This window comes from Lithobates pipiens, unplaced genomic scaffold (assembly GCF_037356315.1).
Source record: "Lithobates pipiens isolate NorthernLeopardFrog02 unplaced genomic scaffold, aLitPip1_a1.2 Scaffold_3, whole genome shotgun sequence".
NCBI classification, from domain to species: domain Eukaryota; kingdom Metazoa; phylum Chordata; class Amphibia; order Anura; family Ranidae; genus Lithobates; species Lithobates pipiens.
In genome coordinates, this window is record NW_027507790.1 from 274,697,814 (window position 1) to 274,717,362 (window position 19,549).

Sequence of the window (19,549 nt, forward strand, 5' to 3'; positions counted from 1 at the left end):
CAGACCTGAAGGGCCTGGTATGGGATTTGAGGGGACCCCCACGCAATTTTTTTTTAATTTGTTTGGGGTTCCCCCTAACATTCATACCACACCCAAAGGGCCTGGTAATGGACTGAGGTGGGAACCCATGCTGTTTTTTTCAATGAGTTTTATCTATATTGCCAAGACCCGACAATTTATTACAGTTTTAAATTACTTTTTTTCTTCAGAATGTAATTTTTCTGTGGTATTGTTCTAAACTTGGGAAAACTGGGCCAATTTACAAGCATACTGTAAACACCCCCAGACACAATATTTAAAGGAATATTTCATTTTTATTGTTTCACTTTAAGCATTATTAAAATCACTGCTCCTGAAAAAACTGTTGTTTTTAAAACTTTTTTTGCATTGATACATGTCCCTGGGGCAGGACCCAGGTCCCCAAACACTTTTTTTATGACAATAACTTGCATATAAACCTTTAAAATTAGCACTTTTGATTATTCATGTTCATGTCCCATAGACTTTAATGTTGTTCCCTGGCTTTCAAATTTGCCATGAACACCACATAATGTTCATTGTTTGCTGAATGTCCAATCAACCAAAGTTCGGCCCGAACCATTCGCCTATCCCTAGGAGAGGACAGTGGTGAACACTGCCAGGCAAATCTTCAGGAAGGATTCACCTGTTGTTCGGTGAGCGACAGGCACAGTCGGGAGATCTGGGAGAGTCATGCCAGGAGTGGATGTACATAGTTACATAGTTAGTAAGGATGAATAAAGACAACAGTCAATCCAGTTCAAGCTGAGTGAGTGTCTACAATTGCCCCTATCCCTGTACATTGCACACTCACATTAGTCCCTACCCACAAGGAGCCCACAATCCAAGGTCCCCATTCTTATACTAGGCCAATTTTGGACATTAACCTACCTGCATGTTTTTGGAGTGCCAGAGGAAACTGGAGTACCCCGAGGAAACCCACGCAAGCACAGGGAGAACATGCAAACTCCGGGCAAGTAGTGTCGGGGTCGGGATTTGAACCAGTAAACCAGGCAAGAGTGCTACTCATTACACCGAATGGATGTAGTGTCAGAGTGAGAGACTGTGATGTTTCTTTAGTTGAAGTCAGGCTGCAGGAGGGCTGGCAGAGTTTGCACAGGACTGATTGGGACCAGTAGTCCACCTAGATGCAACTAGCACAAAATGGACATTTTTTTATTGCTATTGGTTGATACACCAAAGGGACCCAATGGTCCCCTGACAGCAAATGGCCTTTCTACAAAGTTAGGTTTAATTTAGAGTTGGGCCTAGCCATGTGCTATCTGCAATAGGAAACAAGTATTGCACAGTAGAGTAAGTAACAGTTCATGCAAGAAGTGTTGTACTAGAGCAGTCTGGGGTTCCAATCTACATTTTGATCGATTAGACGCTATTGATCTGGGCATTCCATATCCCCGTTACCCCATCCAAGTTTAATTCCTCAATAAAACAACAAAAACAAAGCTGAAGGACTGTTCATTGTCTGGAGAGTGACTGGAAGTGAATGCCAGGCTGAGCAGGGTGACAGGTGGAACTACTACACTCAGCGGCCCCACAGGGGTATAACTTCAACAAATGACACCACTTGTTCTGTGTAGCTGAATTATTCAAAGTTCTGTTCATTCTGATCGGCACTCATACTAGAAAAGTAAAGCTAAAAAAAAATCACCTAGACTGTACTTAGTTATCTATTGGACACTTCATATTACGAACATATAATACATTGAAGTGATCACTTACCTGTGTATACCGATACAGACTAAGTAACTGGGCCAACGCATGACTTGAATGGAAATTACTGTCACCAATAAAACCAGCCACTTCTCCATGTCCCTTACAGTAATAGTTAGGAGCTTCCTTTTCTCTGGACAATATCTTTGTGGCATATCCCAATGTTTTCTTCGGATCAGAACATGTACTAAATATATGATAGCCCAGGGTAACATTCGGCAGAAGATCGGGGTTCTTGTTAATTTCATTAACAACTAATTTCATCAGCAAGAGGCTTTTGTACTCTTCAGGGTCAACGCTGCAAGATATTGAGAGGTTTTCAAACAACACCAAATAGTTAATTATGAGATTACAGTTTGGCCACATCCCACAAAACTAACACAAACTGTTTTTCACAAAAAACAAAGGAAAGAGAAAGGAATAGAAATAATATGAAAAACTAAAATTGATAGAGCCACTAAAGTGTGGATGTCCATGTTTGGAAATCCCATAATGATGTGTCAGTTAGATGTTAGGTTATGGCCCAAAGCAAGGGACAAAGCCCATCTGACCCCTATGTATCAAATTAGGTAGATGTGGACATTTTTGGTTCACTAAGACTTTGGTGTAGACCTTTAAAGAGGAAGTAAACCCTGATGAGTTTACTTCCTCTTTCATTCCCTGCAAAGGCAAAGCATAATGGACTACTATGCATCGCATAGTAGCCCATTATGTGTCACTTACCTGACACAGGAGCCAGCGAAGTCACTGCTGTCCCTTGTAGTTCCGAGCGTCCATCTTCTTGGTGGGTCTCCGTGGGTCTTGCTGCTCCGGCGCTGTGATTCGCCGGAGCAGCGATGACGTCACTCCCGCGCATGCGCATGCGCATGGGAGCCGAAACGTGCGGCATTGCGCGGCATCTTCATCATCGACGATGCCACGCTCAGTGCGCCTGCGCGCCGCTGTCTACGGCACATGCGCGACGTAGACAGTGGTGCCCGTCTTCGGGCAAATATCTCCTAAACCGTATAGGTTTGGGAGATATTTCTTGGATCTACAAGTAAGCCTTAATCTAGGCTTACCTGTAGGTTAAAGTGGTTTGTAAGGGTTTACAACCACTTTAAATCAGCATGTAACCGCTTTCCACTTGCCTTTTGTAATAATACGGCCAGGCGGGAGGTTGTATTATTCTTTGAACTTGTACATGACCAAGGGGGCATGCAGCACCATGATCTGTAATTGTTATATCCTTTGGACACAGTTAATCACATAGCCTAGATCTAGGTAAAGGGCCAATCTCAGTGGCATTTTACCATGTGATCGCTGTGCCCAAACACAGTGGACCACAAACATGTACACTATGGCCGGTACTTGCTTTTACTAGTTCTCCTTACTCAGGCACAGACCGCATGTGAGAGGAAGAAGAGAGATCAGTACCAGGATCTGTAATTTTAACAATTCCATTGTGATTTCCTCTGATCTTTACATTACCCTACATTACATTGTTACACACATAGACCCACCTGACAGTGCCCTGAGTGAAGCCAGTGTACCTCTCACACCAGTGCAGTGGTCATCAGTGCCCTGAACAGCCATATCAGTGCAGCCATACACTGTATCCCTGATTGCAGAAACACCTATTCCAGTGTCACTAGAGCCAGCATACATCATGTTCAAAAAAATATACACCAGCAAAGAGGCCTTCCACTTTCTGGAAGAGGAGGAGAGAGGGGCAGTGTCAATCTAAGTGCAGCAATGATACAACCAGTTAATTAAGGAAAGTAATACACTTACTAAAACGTAGGTAACGTGGGCACATCAAAACATGGCAGCCTTGTGGTTAGAAGAGATCCGGAGAGGCAGCTGGAGAGTGCAGTATCATCGTACCCGATGGCGTTGGTGGTTCCCGGGGTCCCAGGTCGGAAGGAAGGGTGCAGGAGGAAGCTGTGTACACATTCGGAGATTGCCCGATGAAGAAGCATGCATGCTCTCAATGCGTGCAGCCTCATTCTCATCCGGACACCATTGGGTGCAATGATACTGCACTCTCCAGCTGCCCCTCCAGATCTCTGCTAACCACAAGGCTGCTACCTTTTGATGAGCCCATGTTATCAAATGTATTACAATCCTTAATAAACTGGTTGTATCCTTGCTGCACTTAGATTGGCACTGCCCCTCTCTCTTTCTCTTCCAGTGTTCACAGAGTATCTTTTGCTCTATAGTGGGCTGCCTACCAAGTGTGTTACAACCTAGGACTAATGGACCACTGCACACAATAAGGACTTGCCACTATCCCCACATACCTGGTCCTTTGATCCATTTAAGCCATTGGTGTACTTGCTCGAGCAACAGATATTTTAGAGCTTCAATTATTGTTCACTCACCTTCCAGTTTCTGACAATGACAGATGAGAGCAGCGGGGAGCTCTCACTGTCAGATTTGGATTTGGAATATGGGCCAATGGAGAGCAGTGGGTCAATAACTGAATGAGATGAAAGGATGCCTATAAGAAGCATGAGGCTTTCTGAAGAGCAGGCAGCCAACAGCAGTGCTGTACATCATCCTGGTGAAGTGGCGACCACCAGCAATGCAGTACCCCTGAATGAAAGCCATAGTACTAGAAGTGGGGTGTCACATCATCCACCAAGAATCAGAGCCCATACAAGTCTCCCAGAGGCACCTACAAACCTGGTATGGCTTCCTTGTAACCTAGCATCCACTATTACCCCCTCTTTTACTGCATAGCCAGGCATTTAGGCCAACACCCAACATTTTACACCATTTTATTTTTTTTTTCTTTATTTTTTCACCAATGTTTTTTCCATTTAATTTTGCACCAGAGCAGTCTTTTTACCCAGCAATACATCATGAATAACCCAAATTCACATTATGCCCATACATTTGAGTTGAGACATATCACAGTGGATGGATTCAAAACATTTTTGGTCCCACACCCTTAACATAGGATTACAAAAAAAAATGAAGTACCCGTTTACTCATCAACAAATCTCATTTATCCTATGTCACCATATTCATCTGTTATGTCAAGGACACACTGTTAAATGATCATGTGCCTCCTCCATTTTAGTGAGAATACACTGTGCTTTCCCAGATACCACCATGGATATGATAAACTTTGCAATATTTGCCCACTTATTATTGTTTTCTCCCCCATAAATTTGCTCATTGTGTACTTCTGAGAAGCATATTTGCATTGGTGAGTCCATTTTAATATTAGGCCGTAAATCAAACAATACATCCTCAGTTAAAGGGCCATATATGGGGTGAAGCTATACAAACTTTATGAGAGCCTAAGGGTATATCTATACCTAAAATGTTTGTAAAAAGGGAAAGATAACCAGCTGGAGCCCCCTGACTGCCCAACCTATTATATATGGGGAGCAGTGGAAAAATTGTGTGGGGCCTTGCATTGCCATTATTCATCTATGTGGACAACATTTACACAAGCCTGACCCTTTTCCACCACCTTTACCTCCAGAAAACGTTATCATGCGGTACAGCACAAACAACTAGTAAGGGCTTCCCACAAAATCCTGTGACCAAAAGGCTTTAAGAGGAGGGTCAGTGAGTTGAAGAATGAAGAAGTTTTGGCCCTGAAATAGAGGAATAAGCATCATGTGCATGTCCTGTCCTCCATTCACTACAACACCTCCCCGCAATCCTGGAGTTCATGATTCTGTTTCCCTGCCACCTTTATATGTCTGCATAAAATTCCCCAGTATATGGGATTTTTATTGTATTAAGAAATATGGTGTCCAGCCTGTGGACAAAATGTGGACAAAATGTGTTGACTGACATTCTCTAGTGGGTTTTTGCCATAAGCCCTTGTACACACGGTCGGACATTCCGACAACCAAATCCGTCGGATAAATTTCCGACGGATTTAGTCCAGAAGTGGTCCAAAAGTGGTGTTGCATACACACGGTCGGACTAAGTTGTCGGAATTTCTGGTTGCCAAGAACGTGGTGATGTAAACCGCATACGACTGGACTAGAAAAGGGAAGTTCAGCACCCTTTGGGCTCCTTCTGCTGATCTCGTGTTTATCGCGTGTTAGTAGAAGTTTGGTTAGTCTCTACTCACGCTTTTCAAATTTGTGCTTCAGATCGTTACTGCTCTTCAGTTTGTGCTTGTCGGTGTGTATCTGCTTATCAGTGCGTGTAGTCAGTAAGCATTTGTTGCTCATTGTGGACTATATCTTGGTATCTTTGATTTTCATTGCTTATTGTCTGCTTGTTTCTCGTTTTCAGTTCGTTCTTTCAGGCCTTGCTGTTTATCGGTGCCTTCTGTTGTCCGTTCTGACTGTTTTCAAGCCATGTTTTGTGCACATACTCGTCGTAGAGTTCGTGCTGTGCAGGGGCTTGGTGATGGGCTTTTGGCTTTGACACAAGCCCGGTCCATGAACAGGGCGAGGAGGAGTTCGTGGACCAAGAATTGGTTGCTCCAGCATGACCAGCTCTCGCACATGCCTTTGCTTCGTGAGATCTGGGAGAATAATCCTGATGATTTCAGGAATTATCTCCGGATGACAGACCCCGTTTTTCACCGTCTGCTGGCTTTGCTGTCCCCTTATATCAGCAGGCAGGATACCTGCATGCGGCAAGCCATCACTCCGGAGCAGAGGCTCATCGCCACTTGGCCCTACTTGGCGACAGGGAGAAGTCTTCAGGACCTCAAGTTCTCGACAAGCATCTCCCCCCAGGCTCTGGGAATCATTATTCCAGAGACCTGTTCTGCCATAATTCAGGTCCTGCAGAAGGACTATATTAAGGTAAGTTTTATCCTTTAACATCACAGTCTATGTATTTAATGTTTGCTAATGTATTGTATTTCTTTTCTTTTGGAAGCTTTTCAAGTTCCTTTTTTTCCTTCATGCATATTTGTCTTCACTAACTTCCCCAGCATACTCTTCTGGGGCCATAAACTTATAGCCCAGTCACTTAGCAATGCATTTTGTCAGCTCTATAGTATTGCTTTCCCCTAAACACCCCCTAAAATGAGTACAAATGTTATGTGTGTGCTTAAATTCATGCAGAGTGCCAGGTTTTTTTTTTGTTGGGCCAAACTCATTAGAAACCCCCCCCTCCCCCCAACTGCTAGGTCAGCTGATAGCAATCCTCTATCTGCTGACTTTGCCAAATCCAATACACACTATACCTACCTTTTTCTGGTTAGATTTATGGATGAATTCACCAAAGCATGTAGTGCAAGGGCTTGCCTCGATACTTTCAAATGCTACATTTTTTTTTCTCCTATTATTATCTTGATAGGTAATAGCGGAATATCAAAATGTGCTTCCATTTGTTCCTTTTTTTGTATTATGACACTTCTTACCTGTCCGGTGGGCTGCCAATAGTGTAAGTAAGAAGGGGCTGGCCAAAGTATCACACATTATTTATGCATTCAGCTCTCAATGAAGTGGAGGGGGTTACCTATCCAAAACATTCCCCCCCCCCCCACATTTTTTGCAATGGCCCATCAGATAGGGGGGGGGGGGGGTGGGGGTGAGGAATCTCATAAGGGGACCTTATACTTTAGGCTTTAAATACTCATTCCCAAAAATGTTATACTGATATTGGCCAAAAATGTTTGTGTCTAATTTTCTTGCAATGTTGATGTGCAAAATGACATATTTTTTTTTCTTGTTTGACTCCACAGTTTCCTTCAACACCACAGGCATGGCAGACTGTGGCCTCCCACTTTGCCAGCTGTTGGGACTTTCCCAAATGTGGAGGTGCAATTTATGGCAAACACGTCCACATCATCCCACCCCCAACTTGGAGTCCTACTATTATAATTACAAGGGGTGATGTTAGCGGTGGTGTCAGCGAAATATGACTTGCTGTATGTGGACATGGGGGAAAAATGGCCATATATTGGATGGTGGAGTGTTCGCGCGGACAGAATTCTACTGGCGTCTCCAGAGTGGCAGTCTGGGCTTGCCACCTCCAGAGGAGAATGTAGAAGGACTCCCGTTCGTTTTAGTCGCGGATGAGGCGTTTGCTCTGGCAAACCACCTGATGCGGCCTTTCTCAATGAGGACCCTTACCCCGGATCAGAGGATCTTTAATGTGCGACTGACCAGAGCCAGAAGAGTAGTGGAGAACACTTTTGGGATAATGGTCAGCCGGTTCCGCCTATTTTTGACTCCAACACACATGGCCGAAATTAAACTAAATCATATTGTGCTTGCCTGCTGCGTTCTGCACAATTTTTTGAAAAAACATCCTGTAGACTATGTGGCCTCAGTTGGCCCTGATGCAGACTTGATGGAAAATGTGAACCTCATGGCCCTTGAAGCTGCTCATCCTGGCTTGCACCCCCAAAGCGCCCGTGAGGTCCGATCCAGATATGTGGTGTACTTTGTGGGTAGGGGGGCCATTGATATGCCAGACAATGTCTGAGAGGCATTTTTGTAATACATTTTTCTTTGAAACTCCAATAATCTTTGTTTTCATTTACTGCTTGGCTTTGTTTTAGGATTCGCCTAGGTTTTTTTTGTGTTTTTTTGGGCCTTTTTCTACAACAGTGCAAACCCAAGTTCAGAGCAAGATGAGGTGACAGTCTCTTCTTCAGATAATCTTATTATGTTGTGGGTCTGCTACACACACACCTTGTTTTTTTTTTTTTGATAATATATGTAGTGCATTACTGAGAAAAATATTGCTCATTTTCAGCACCATGGCAGAAATATGTGGGGTCATGAAAATGATGTGATTGGGGATTAACATCACTGTGGGTGTTATTTACTAAAGGCAAATTGCCTTCATCAGATGGGGTGTCACCCCTGGAAAAGCCAAATTTGGAAGATGCACACAAATTGAGAATAAAAAAGTGTCCAGTTTCCTCCTGATCCCATGCCTAATGTCAACATGTGCCATCTCCCATCATGGGGTATCAATGTACGTGTTTTGGGGGTGCAACTCCTTCATCTCAGCCACTTCAGTAGCAAGGAAGGGGTTGCATCCACAAAACACGTACATTGATACCCCATGATGGGAGATAGTACATGTTGACACACTGTGTGCATCTTCCAAATTTGGCTTTTCTAAAAATCTATAAAAGTGTTTTTTTTTTATTTAAAATGGATGCTAGCTAGTTTTGGGTGTTTCAGATTCTCTCTAAAATATCAATGATGTTCTTAATTTTTTGTTGAACATCATTGATGTTTTTCTGGATATTCTCTAAATCGCAATTGCATCCCATTATCTCCCCAAAGAGGCACACTTTCACTGGTAAAATGTGATTCTTCTTTCACAACATCCACATCACCTAAAAAAAACAAAAAAAAACCACACACCATGTGTTATAAATATGCTGACATACATTGATTAGCTTACCTGAAGCTGTGGTCTCCGACACTCACCTGTTGTGGTGCCAATTTCGACAATCTCACCTTCCTCCTCCTCCTCTGCTTGTGCTTTTGGTATTCCCCTTCTTTGGGAGGTGTGGGGTCCCTGGTGTCCTCAGACGTCCAGAGTCTTCTCTCCCTTATGAGAATGTAAAAAAGGAATACTTAGCACACAGATATTTGAGGGCAGAAATAGGAATATGAAACATTGCTTGGAAGTGTTGTACAATTGTGTTTTTTGGAAGAGTTCAAAGGTGAAAACATAATTTTTGACACTTTCTAAAGCTGGAATACTTACCTGTTGTGTGAACAAATGTAGTCAAGTGCAAGTTGGCAAAACATCATTTTTGGAGTGGGCTAACGAACAATGTTTATTACGATCGACTGAACCCATGAACATGAAAGTGGCCATTTTAAACTGTACAACATGAAATCAAAGCACATGGAGCAGTATGCAAGCGATAATAATAATATGAACACAAACTACTTACTTTTTTGAAGAACTCGCTTGATCCTTCTGTACTGATCGTGCTCCCTCAGTTTCAGGTCTGACCAGCGTTTTCTTAGTTGATCCTTGGGTTTGTCGTACCCCAAAATTCTTCTTAAAACTCTTCACAACTTTAGTCATGATCTTGGCCTTTCTGATATTTGGGTTTGGGTAAGGTCCATACTTCCCGTCATAGTCGTTCCTCTTCAATATGTCCACCATCTCCAATATCTCAACAAAAGACATATTTGATTCCTTAAATCTTCTCCTCCAGATGGGGACGTTTCAGGCTCCGGGCTTTCCTCATCCTTCTCCTCTTTAGTGGAATTAGCATGCCCCTGCTGTGTCTCTGCCATGTGCTCTCCCCACTGTGCCAAAAGAGAAGGGGCGGGGTATAGTCTAGAAAGAACGTCAGGGGCAGGAGGAGTTTGATGCATGTGCACTGTATATAAAACGCAACGCGCATGTGTCGTACGTACGATCTGTGAGCAGAGGGAGAAGCTGATGCTCCGATCGTGCAAATGAAGGAACAATTTTTAACTTGGTACATCACTAACCTATAGTGCTTCTAGATTGAGGCCTGTATTGGGACAAGATTTAGTAGAGTTTAGCCTGACATTAGGGTTTGTCTTGTGTTGTGTCTTGCAGAGAATATGGATGGGTTTAACGACCATAGTTTCCTCCCTCTGTTCATCGATAAGTACAGAGAAAATAGCAAAAAGAAAAGATAAGATTGCGCTATGGACAAATTTACCTGTTTGCTAGACAAGTTTAAATAAGTTTAAATGTTAAAATGACTACAATAAAGTGAACTGTGAAGGGTTAAAGCTGCCTGTGCTTGAAACCTATCCCTCAAGATGGGAATAGATTAGAAATCTGAAAAATAAATTAAGCTTTGGCGCTAAAACCTAAATGGTGTACTAAAAATGCTAATATTCTGCAAATTACATAAAATGAAGCCCAATGTGGGAATTTCACCAATACACTGTATATGTGATATTAAAAATATATGTGAATGGGAATGTGTATCCGTTATCTTACATAACAACTATGCACAAGTGTGGTAAAAAATAATAATAACTATGCACAAGTGTGGTAAATAATATGATGAAAAATACAACTAATCTATCACAACTAAAAATGTAAGTGCTTTGGTAAAAAGTGCTTTTGCTCACATAAATGAGCCAATACTTATACTCTAAAAAGTGATAATCAAAAAGGCATTGTGAAACTACCAAGTGAAAACATCAAAAAGATCATATAATGTCCAATCCAAAATATATTATAATGTCCAACTGAAAATATTTATTCAAAGTCGCATCATCTAGTTGCTGAAAAAACGCATAAGACTTTTATCAGATAGGAAGGTGAAGCAAGGTGACTGGTGAAAACAAGGGTTAAATTCCTCTCCGGTGCGCCACTCTGTGTTAGAGAAGAAATGTATATATGCGCTCACCAGACATTAAACCCCCAATGGGTTAGCCAAGCAGTCACAGTATGAGCCACTGTGCAGCTCTCTCAAGGCTCTGCCACCGCTGTGCTGTGGGGATATTTTACACTCTTCCTTCCGTGAATGGTCCGTTTAGCGTTTGTACATGAAGGGAAACAGAAGTACAGCCATGGTGCAATATTGTTGTGTAAACGTACAATGTTTATTAAAATCAGTTTTACTCACAAATTCCAAAAAAGATAGATCGCTGTGAAATATGTTCCGCCGGCGTTACTGCTTGAATAGCAGTGTAAGGTGCACGTTCTAGGCCACGGCGTGGCCTAGAACGTGCACCTTACACTGCTATTCAAGCAGTAACGCCGGCGGAACATATTTCACAGCGATCTATCTTTTTTGGAATTTGTGAGTAAAACTGATTTTAATAAACATTGTACGTTTACACAACAATATTGCACCATGGCTGTACTTCTGTTTCCCTTCATGTACAAACGCTAAACGGACCATTCACGGAAGGAAGAGTGTAAAATATCCCCACAGCACAGCGGTGGCAGAGCCTTGAGAGAGCTGCACAGTGGCTCATACTGTGACTGCTTGGCTAACCCATTGGGGGTTTAATGTCTGGTGAGCGCATATATACATTTCTTCTCTAACACAGAGTGGCGCACCGGAGAGGAATTTAACCCTTGTTTTCACCAGTCACCTTGCTTCACCTTCCTATCTGATAAAAGTCTTATGCGTTTTTTCAGCAACTAGATGATGCGACTTTGAATAAATATTTTCAGTTGGACATTATAATATATTTTGGATTGGACATTATATGATCTTTTTGATGTTTTCACTTGGTAGTTTCACAATGCCTTTTTGATTATCACTTTTTAGAGTATAAGTATTGGCTCATTTATGTGAGCAAAAGCACTTTTTACCAAAGCACTTACATTTTTAGTTGTGATAGATTAGTTGTATTTTTCATCATATTATTTACCACACTTGTGCATAGTTATTATTATTTTTTACCACACTTGTGCATAGTTGTTATGTAAGATAACGGATACACATTCCCATTCACATATATTTTTAATATCACATATACAGTGTATTGGTGAAATTCCCACATTGGGCTTCATTTTATGTAATTTGCAGAATATTAGCATTTTTAGTACACCATTTAGGTTTTAGCGCCAAAGCTTAATTTATTTTTCAGATAAGTACAGAGAGCTGCGCTGTTTGTGGCAAGCTACACATCCACACTACAGTAACAAATTAAAGAGGCAGGCAGCGATGGAGAAACTGCTGGAGTTGGTAAAGCCAATGGTCCCCAGGGTAGACATCACCTATTTAAGAAATAAAATTGGTGGCCTGAGGAGTACATATCTGAGGGAGTGCAAGAAGGTGCTGATGTCCATGCAAACTGGAGCTGCAGCAGATGGCGTTTATGTCTCCAGGCTGTGGTATTATGAGAGGATGCATTTTCTGTCAGACCAGGCAGAGGTCAGGGAATCCCTCTCTACCCTTCCTTCCATGCATCCTTCTATGCTTTATTCCACCCCTGATGAGTCTTCTGATGCCCAACCTGGGCCTTCCTCTCAGGAAGAACTGGAGAAGCCCAGCTTGAGCCAGGTATAGTATTGATCTACATATTTTGGAAGTAAAAATGAATGATGTTAATTTGATTTTTGCTCACTAATTGCTGATTTTAGAAAGTGTTTCACATATCAATAGACAGTAGTGGCCAAAACATTTGGGCCAAGAATGAAAAATGCTGGGCTCAGAATGATAGTCTTTTCTATTTGTTAACAATTTTCAACAGTCTTGAGCTAGAAATTGTGTGTGTTTGATGAACCAAAAACTGAAACGATGTCCCTTTTTCATACACAGGAAGACCTCAGCCAGGAAGAGGGTGTGGAATGCAGCAGCCAGGAGGTGGCTGTGGAAAGTGGCAGCCAGGAGGAGGCAGGGGTAAGCGGCAGCCAAGAGGTGGACAGGCGTAGGAGCCTGACTGAATCAGAAAGGGGGGGAATGTGGAGGAGTTGGCTTGGAAGCTCATCGGGGAGGCTTCAGCGGCCCTCAAAGCCACCCCACATATCAAGAGCCGCTTGCTGCCTTGACTGCCTGCAAACTCCAGCAAATGGAGGAGGGGCAACACCTTTTGTGTGAGGAGCTCATCATACACACCCTCAACAAGGGGTTGTTGGGCCAAAGCACACAAGCAACACACTTGTGTGATTTGGACCATGCTCCTCCTCCTCCTCCTTCTGCCACACCTCCAGCACCACAGCCACAGCCTGGAAGGAAGTGTGGAAGGAAGACCAGAGACCTGGGTTCAGTCTGGTCTGACAGAAGATGCAGCCTCTTGTAGGACCACAGCCTGGGAACATAGATGTCATCTGCTGCTGTTTCGGGTTTCTTGGACTTCAGGACCAGACTGCTCTCCCTCAGATATGTACTGCTCTGCCCACCAATTTTTGTATTTAAATAGTTGATGTGTGCCGTGGGGGCCAAAGGCTTCGCTAATCTCCCCAGTTTCTCCAGCACTGCCTCCCTCTTTATTTGCTACTGACACCTAAATAAAGTTTTTTTTCATTTCAAAAATACAAAGCCAAATTAATAACAAGGGACACCAACACCAAACAACCTCCTCTAGATTAAAAAAGAAAACGCCAAATAAAAAGATAATAATGGTGTTGTGCTAAGTTGGCACTATGTACATCACATACTCCTGATCCTTACACTATGTACATCACATACTCCTGATCATTACACTATGTACATCATATACTCCTGATCCTTACACTATGTACATCACATACTCCTGATCCTTACATTATGTACATCACATACTCCTGATCCTTACACTATGTACATCACATACTCCTGATCATTACACTATGTACATCACATACTCCTGATTAGGGATGAGCTTCATGTTCGAGTTGAACATACGTTCGAGCCGAACATCGGCTGTTCGCCCGTTTGGCGAATTCCGAAAGTTATGGGCGCCAAATTCGTGTGACGCTCATGGCCCACAATGCACTGCGTCATCGCAGTGCATTGCTGGCTCATGATTGGCCAAGCATGCACTCTGACCCCGCATGCTTGGCCAATCACAGCGCCGGCAGCGAGGAGAGCCATAATTGGCCACAGGCAGGATGCTCAGGATGTGTAGTACACGCCCCACACTATATAAGCAGCAGAGGGCCATCAATGAGTACCTGTGCGACTACGGCACTTGACAGGGTCAGGGGAGCTTGGTTTTTTCTCACCACCCCAGTGGGGCATGATCAGGGATGCATGCACTGTCCTGTCACCATTTGAGGAGGCCACCAGGATGGTGAGCAGTGACAGTGCATGCATCAGTGACACTGTACCTCTTGTCCACCTCTTTGAGCATACGCTAATAATGGACAGGGCACTTGAGGCAGAACAGAGGCAGCAAGAGGAGGTTTCCTTGCCTCTCAAGACCCCCTTTATCCAGACAGTGTTCCTGCTGTCCCACCCATCACACAGGAAGAGGACGAGGAGGAGGAGGAGGAGGATGATTGTGTCAGCATGGAGGTGGAGGCTGACACTCAGCATCAGCAGCAGCAGCAGTCTTGTAGGGATGATTTACAGTCCCAAGAAACCCGTGGACTTGTACGTGACTGGGAGGAGGTAGCTGCGGATCATGTTGTCCTTAGTGACCCAGAGGACTCCGGACCGGATGCCATAGCTAACCTATGCTGCATGGCCTCCCTGATCCTGCAAAGCCTGCGGAAGGATCCTCGTATTCTTCGGATTAAGGAGAGTGGCCAGCCAGTAATGGTCCCTCTCCTTGATCCGAAGAATACGAGGATCCTTCTGCAGGCTTTGCAGGATCAAGGAGAGGGACCATTACTGGCTGGCCACTCTCCTTGATCCACGGTATAAGGATAAGGTTGCCAACCTTATCTTGCCGTCGCAGAGGGAGCAGAGGGTGAGACATCTCAGGGAGGCCTTGCAGAAAGGTCTGTGCAACGCGTTCCCAGAGACTGGGAGGTTACAAACTCCTGGTCCTGGACAAAGTGTTGCTGAGGCATCAGTCAGAAGGAGCTGTGGAGAAGGTGGCCGTCTGACCGATGCTTTCAGACAATATTTTAGTCTGCAGCCCCAAGGTATGATCGGTTCCAGCAACCATCGCCAGCGTCTGATTTACATGGTGCAAGAATACCTAGGGGCAAGGTCAGACTTGAACACCTTTCCCACCGAAAATCCCCTGGCTTACTGGGTCTTGAGGATGGATCACTGGCCAGAGCTTGCACAGTATGCAGTTGAGCTACTGGCCTGTCCTGCATCCAGTGTTCTTTTGGAACGCACCTTCAGTGCTGCTGGTGGCTTTGTTACCGATCACAGGGTGCGCCTGTCCACCGAATCAGTTGATCGACTGACCTTAATCAAGATGAATCAGTCTTGGATCACCCACAGCTACCAAGCACCTGAAGCTGATGTAACCGAATATATTTTTTTTGAAATATCACATCCCCTTCAAGACTGCCTATGCTGATGCTGAGTGACTGTCCTGTTATGTTGATTGTCTATCCTCTTCCTCCTCCGCTGATATGTTGGAAGAACATTTTTGGTTCTGGGTGATGCCATCAGCCCAATTTTTCTGCCCCTGTTTAACAGGGGCGTTTAATTACAATTTTTGATGCAATGCTTAGCAGCAGGGCTCATTCCTGCACTACAACTAGAGTATATGGGAGAGGTTGCAGTGTCGTGGCACCAGCACCAGTGCCAGCAGCCCAATTTTTCAGCCACTGTTTAACAGGGACATGTAATTATAATTCTTGATATAATATTTCACAGGAGGGCCCATTCCTGTGCCACCCAGAGTAACTGTGAGGACTTATAGTGTTGTGGCACCAGCACCACAACCACCAAAGGTCAGTTTTTCTACCACTGTTCAACAATGGCATGTAATTACAATTCTTGATATAATCGTTCACAGCAGGGCGCTCCAGCGCCTGCCAAGAGTCACTTTGAGGGCTTACAATGTTGTGGCAAAACCAACACCTTGTTCCGCCATTTCTGCAGAGCATATAGGGCAGACCCCTACTTTCAAACATCCAACTTAAAAACATCTCCTACTTGCAAACGGAAGGAGACAACAGCAAGTGAGATGAAAAAAGACGGACGGCAAAACAAATTATACAGGGGTGATAACCCTTCCCTATGTTTTCCAAAAAGGTTAAAAAAAGTTTTTTTGACTGGAGCTACACTTTAAAAATGTACCAGTTGAAAATTACAAACAGATTCAACTTAACACAACAAATCTACACAGTCCCTGTCTTGTTTGCACCACCTGTATACTGCTGTTCTGAGTATATAGGGCCTGGGGGCCACACATATTTCCTTTTTTTAATATGGGTACGGGGTTCCCCTTAATATCCGTACAAGACCCAAAGGGGCTGGTAATGGGCAGGGAAGGCTACCCATGCAATTTTTCTCAATGATTTTCAACCATATTGCAGGAACCAGATATAACATTAAAACTGCAAGCAGTTTTAAATGACGTTATTTCCGTTAAATGTCATTTTGTGCAGGGACTGTTCTAAACACGGGAAACACGTGGCACTTCACAGGCATACTATAGACACCCCCAGGCACGATATTTAAAGGAATATTTCACTTTTTTTTTACTTTAATCGTCATTAAAATCAGTGCTCCCGCCAAAACGGCCATTTTTAAAAACATTTTAGGCATTGACCCATGTCCCCTGGGGCAGGAGCCAGGTCCCCAAACCCTTTTTAGGACAGTATCTTGCATATTAGCAGTTAAAATTAGCACTTTTAATTTCGAACGTTCGAGTCCCATAGACTTCAATGGGGTTCTAACGTTCGTATGAATTTGGGGACCGTTCGAAAGTTCTGGTGCGAACCGAACCGGGGGGGGGGGTTTGGGTCATCCATACTCCTGATCATTACACTATGTACATCATATACTCCTGATCCTTACACTATGTACATCACATACTTCTGATCCTTACATTATGTACATCACATACTCCTGATCCTTACACTATGTACATCACATACTCCTGATCATTACACTATGTACATCACATACTCCTGATCATTACACTATGTACATCACATACTCCTGATCCTTACGCTATGTACATCACATACTCCTGATCCTTACGCTATGTACATCACATACTCCTGATCCTTACACTATGTACATCACATTTTTAGATTTTTTTTTATGTATATTTTTTCACCATTTTTTTTTTTATATCACCATTTTCATATTATTGGACTACTTATTCAGCACATACTGTTTTATTACACATTGTTATCGGTATTATCATCATCATCATTTGTAATGTGCAACAGCCCTATCACATTCCCTTCACATATAATGGTTGATTTACAAAAGGCAAACAGTTGCTCCAGATCTCATTAAAAGAGGTGAAGCTTAATTTGCAAAGAACACCCAATCATCTGCAATGAAAATAAAATAAAAAAATCATTTTTACTCACACGTTTGGACGATAGAAGTCAGCAGAGCTTCCCCTTATTTACTAAGCTCTGAAAAAACTGAATTTGCAGAGTGAACAGTCTATTGGCCTTTAATAAATCCTCTGATTATCCACATCTATCCATATCTGATGCTCTAAAAGCCGAGCTCCACCCAAAAGGGGAAGCTCCATTGCCACATTTGGCACTTTTTTGAGGGGGGGAGGGGGGGTACCTGGTTTTTACAGGTACCCTCTCCCACTTCTTGGTAAAATCAGCGATCTCCATAATTTCTGACTCCTCCTACCCCCCTCCCACTGCCTTATGGGGCCTGTGTGTGTCCCAGAAGATGACGGGACAATTCAGAAAGTGCAGCCCGACTTACGCATTTGCAGTAGGAAATAGACATGTGCGGACTGAAATATTTTGTTTTGGAATTTCGTTTTCGTCCCAAAAACAAATGTATTTAGTTACTACCAAAATTCGTTTTTATTTATTCAGTTTTTCGTTAAAAAATTTAATTTATTTGAAAATCCAAATGAATTGCGGTTGAATCTGTCATTGAAGGCTTATGGTGTCTGTCGAATGTTTAAAGAAGATTCGACGGAGCAGCTAAACTCACTGTATGATGCTGCAATCATACATTCCCGGTCGAATATTTAGACTACAAGCTATAGTAGGATTCTAATGTTGTACGTCTTCTATGGTTTTTTTTTTTCATGGCTATTTGCATTGCACACAGGTCATGTTAGCATTAATATTAAGAAAAAAAATTAAGAAAAAAAAATGCATGGGGGTCCCCCGAAATTCCATACCAAGCCCTTCGGGTCTGGTATGGATATTAAGGGGAACCCCGTGCCAACAAAAAAAAATGGCTTGGGGGCCCCCCTTAAAATCCATACCAGGCCCTTCAGGTCTGTCATGGATATTAAGGGGAACCCGCGCCAAAAAAATAAATAAATTGCCTGGGGGCCCCCCTCAAAATCTGAGCACGCAACCTGGCAGACCGCAGGAAAAGAGGGGATATGAGAGAGTGCCCCCTCCTGAACCATACCAGGCCACATGCCCTCAAGGAGGGTGCTTTCGGGTCCCCCCCGAAGCACCTTGTCCCCATGTTGATGAGGACAAGGGCCTCATGCCCACAACCCTGGCCGGTGGTTGTGGGGGTCTGCAGGCAGGGGGCTTATCAGAATCAGGAAGCCTCCTTTAACAAGGGAACCCCCAGATCCCGGCCTCCCCCCCTGTTTGAAATAGTAAGAGGGTACAAAAGTACCTCTATCATTTCATCAAAAAAATGACAAAAGTGTTAAAAATGACAGTTTTTGACAATTTGACAATCTGAGACAGTTTTTGACAATTCCTTTATTAAAGTCTTCTTTCATCTTCTGGTCTTCTTCCTTCTTCCTTCTTCCTTTCTTCATCCTTCGGTTTCTTTCTCCATCTTCATGCACGGGTCCATGCATCAGAGGGGGCGGGGTCACCGGGTGGAAGAGAAGCATCACACAGTGGGAGCCTCCCATTGGGCAGAGTGGCCCAAGAACGAAGAAAAGACGCAGCGGAGGAAGATACCGGACGAGAACACTGGAGCAAGAAGAAGCAGATCGGAGGAAGAAGAAGATGGAGGAAGAAACCGAAGGATGAAGAAAGGAAGAAGGAAGAAGATGAAAGAAGACTTTAATAAAGGAATTGTCAAAAATTGTCTCTTGTCATTTTTAACACTTTTGTCACTTTTTTGGTTAAATGGTAGGGGTACGATACCCCCCTTACCATTTCACACAGGGGGAGGCTGGGATCTGGGGGTCCCCTTGTTAAAGGAGGCTTCCAGATTCCGATAAGCCCCCGCCCGCAGACCCCCACACCCACCGGCCAGGGTTGTGGGGATGAGGCCCTTGTGCTCATCAACATGAGGACATGGTGATTTGGGGGGCATCCTCCCAATGTTGAGGGCATGTGGCCTGGTACGGTTCAGGAGGGGGGGGCGCTCTCTCATCCCCCCTCTTTTTCTGTGGCCTGCCAGGTTGCGTGTGCAGATAAAGGTCTGGTA

The 19,549-nt window shown here is 43.6% G+C and overlaps 1 protein-coding gene across 1 annotated transcript in view; it reads right to left on the reverse strand.

Annotated features, from left to right (window-relative positions):
• The window catches only part of LOC143941161 (taste receptor type 1 member 3-like), a 54,302-nt gene that overhangs the window by 29,541 nt on the left and 5,212 nt on the right, over positions 1 to 19,549 (reverse strand). Inside the window, exon 2 of the mRNA XM_077463186.1 lies at positions 1,759 to 2,047. Within this exon, the coding sequence (XP_077319312.1) occupies positions 1,759 to 2,047 (289 nt within the window). The remainder of the gene's footprint in view (positions 1 to 1,758; positions 2,048 to 19,549) is intronic.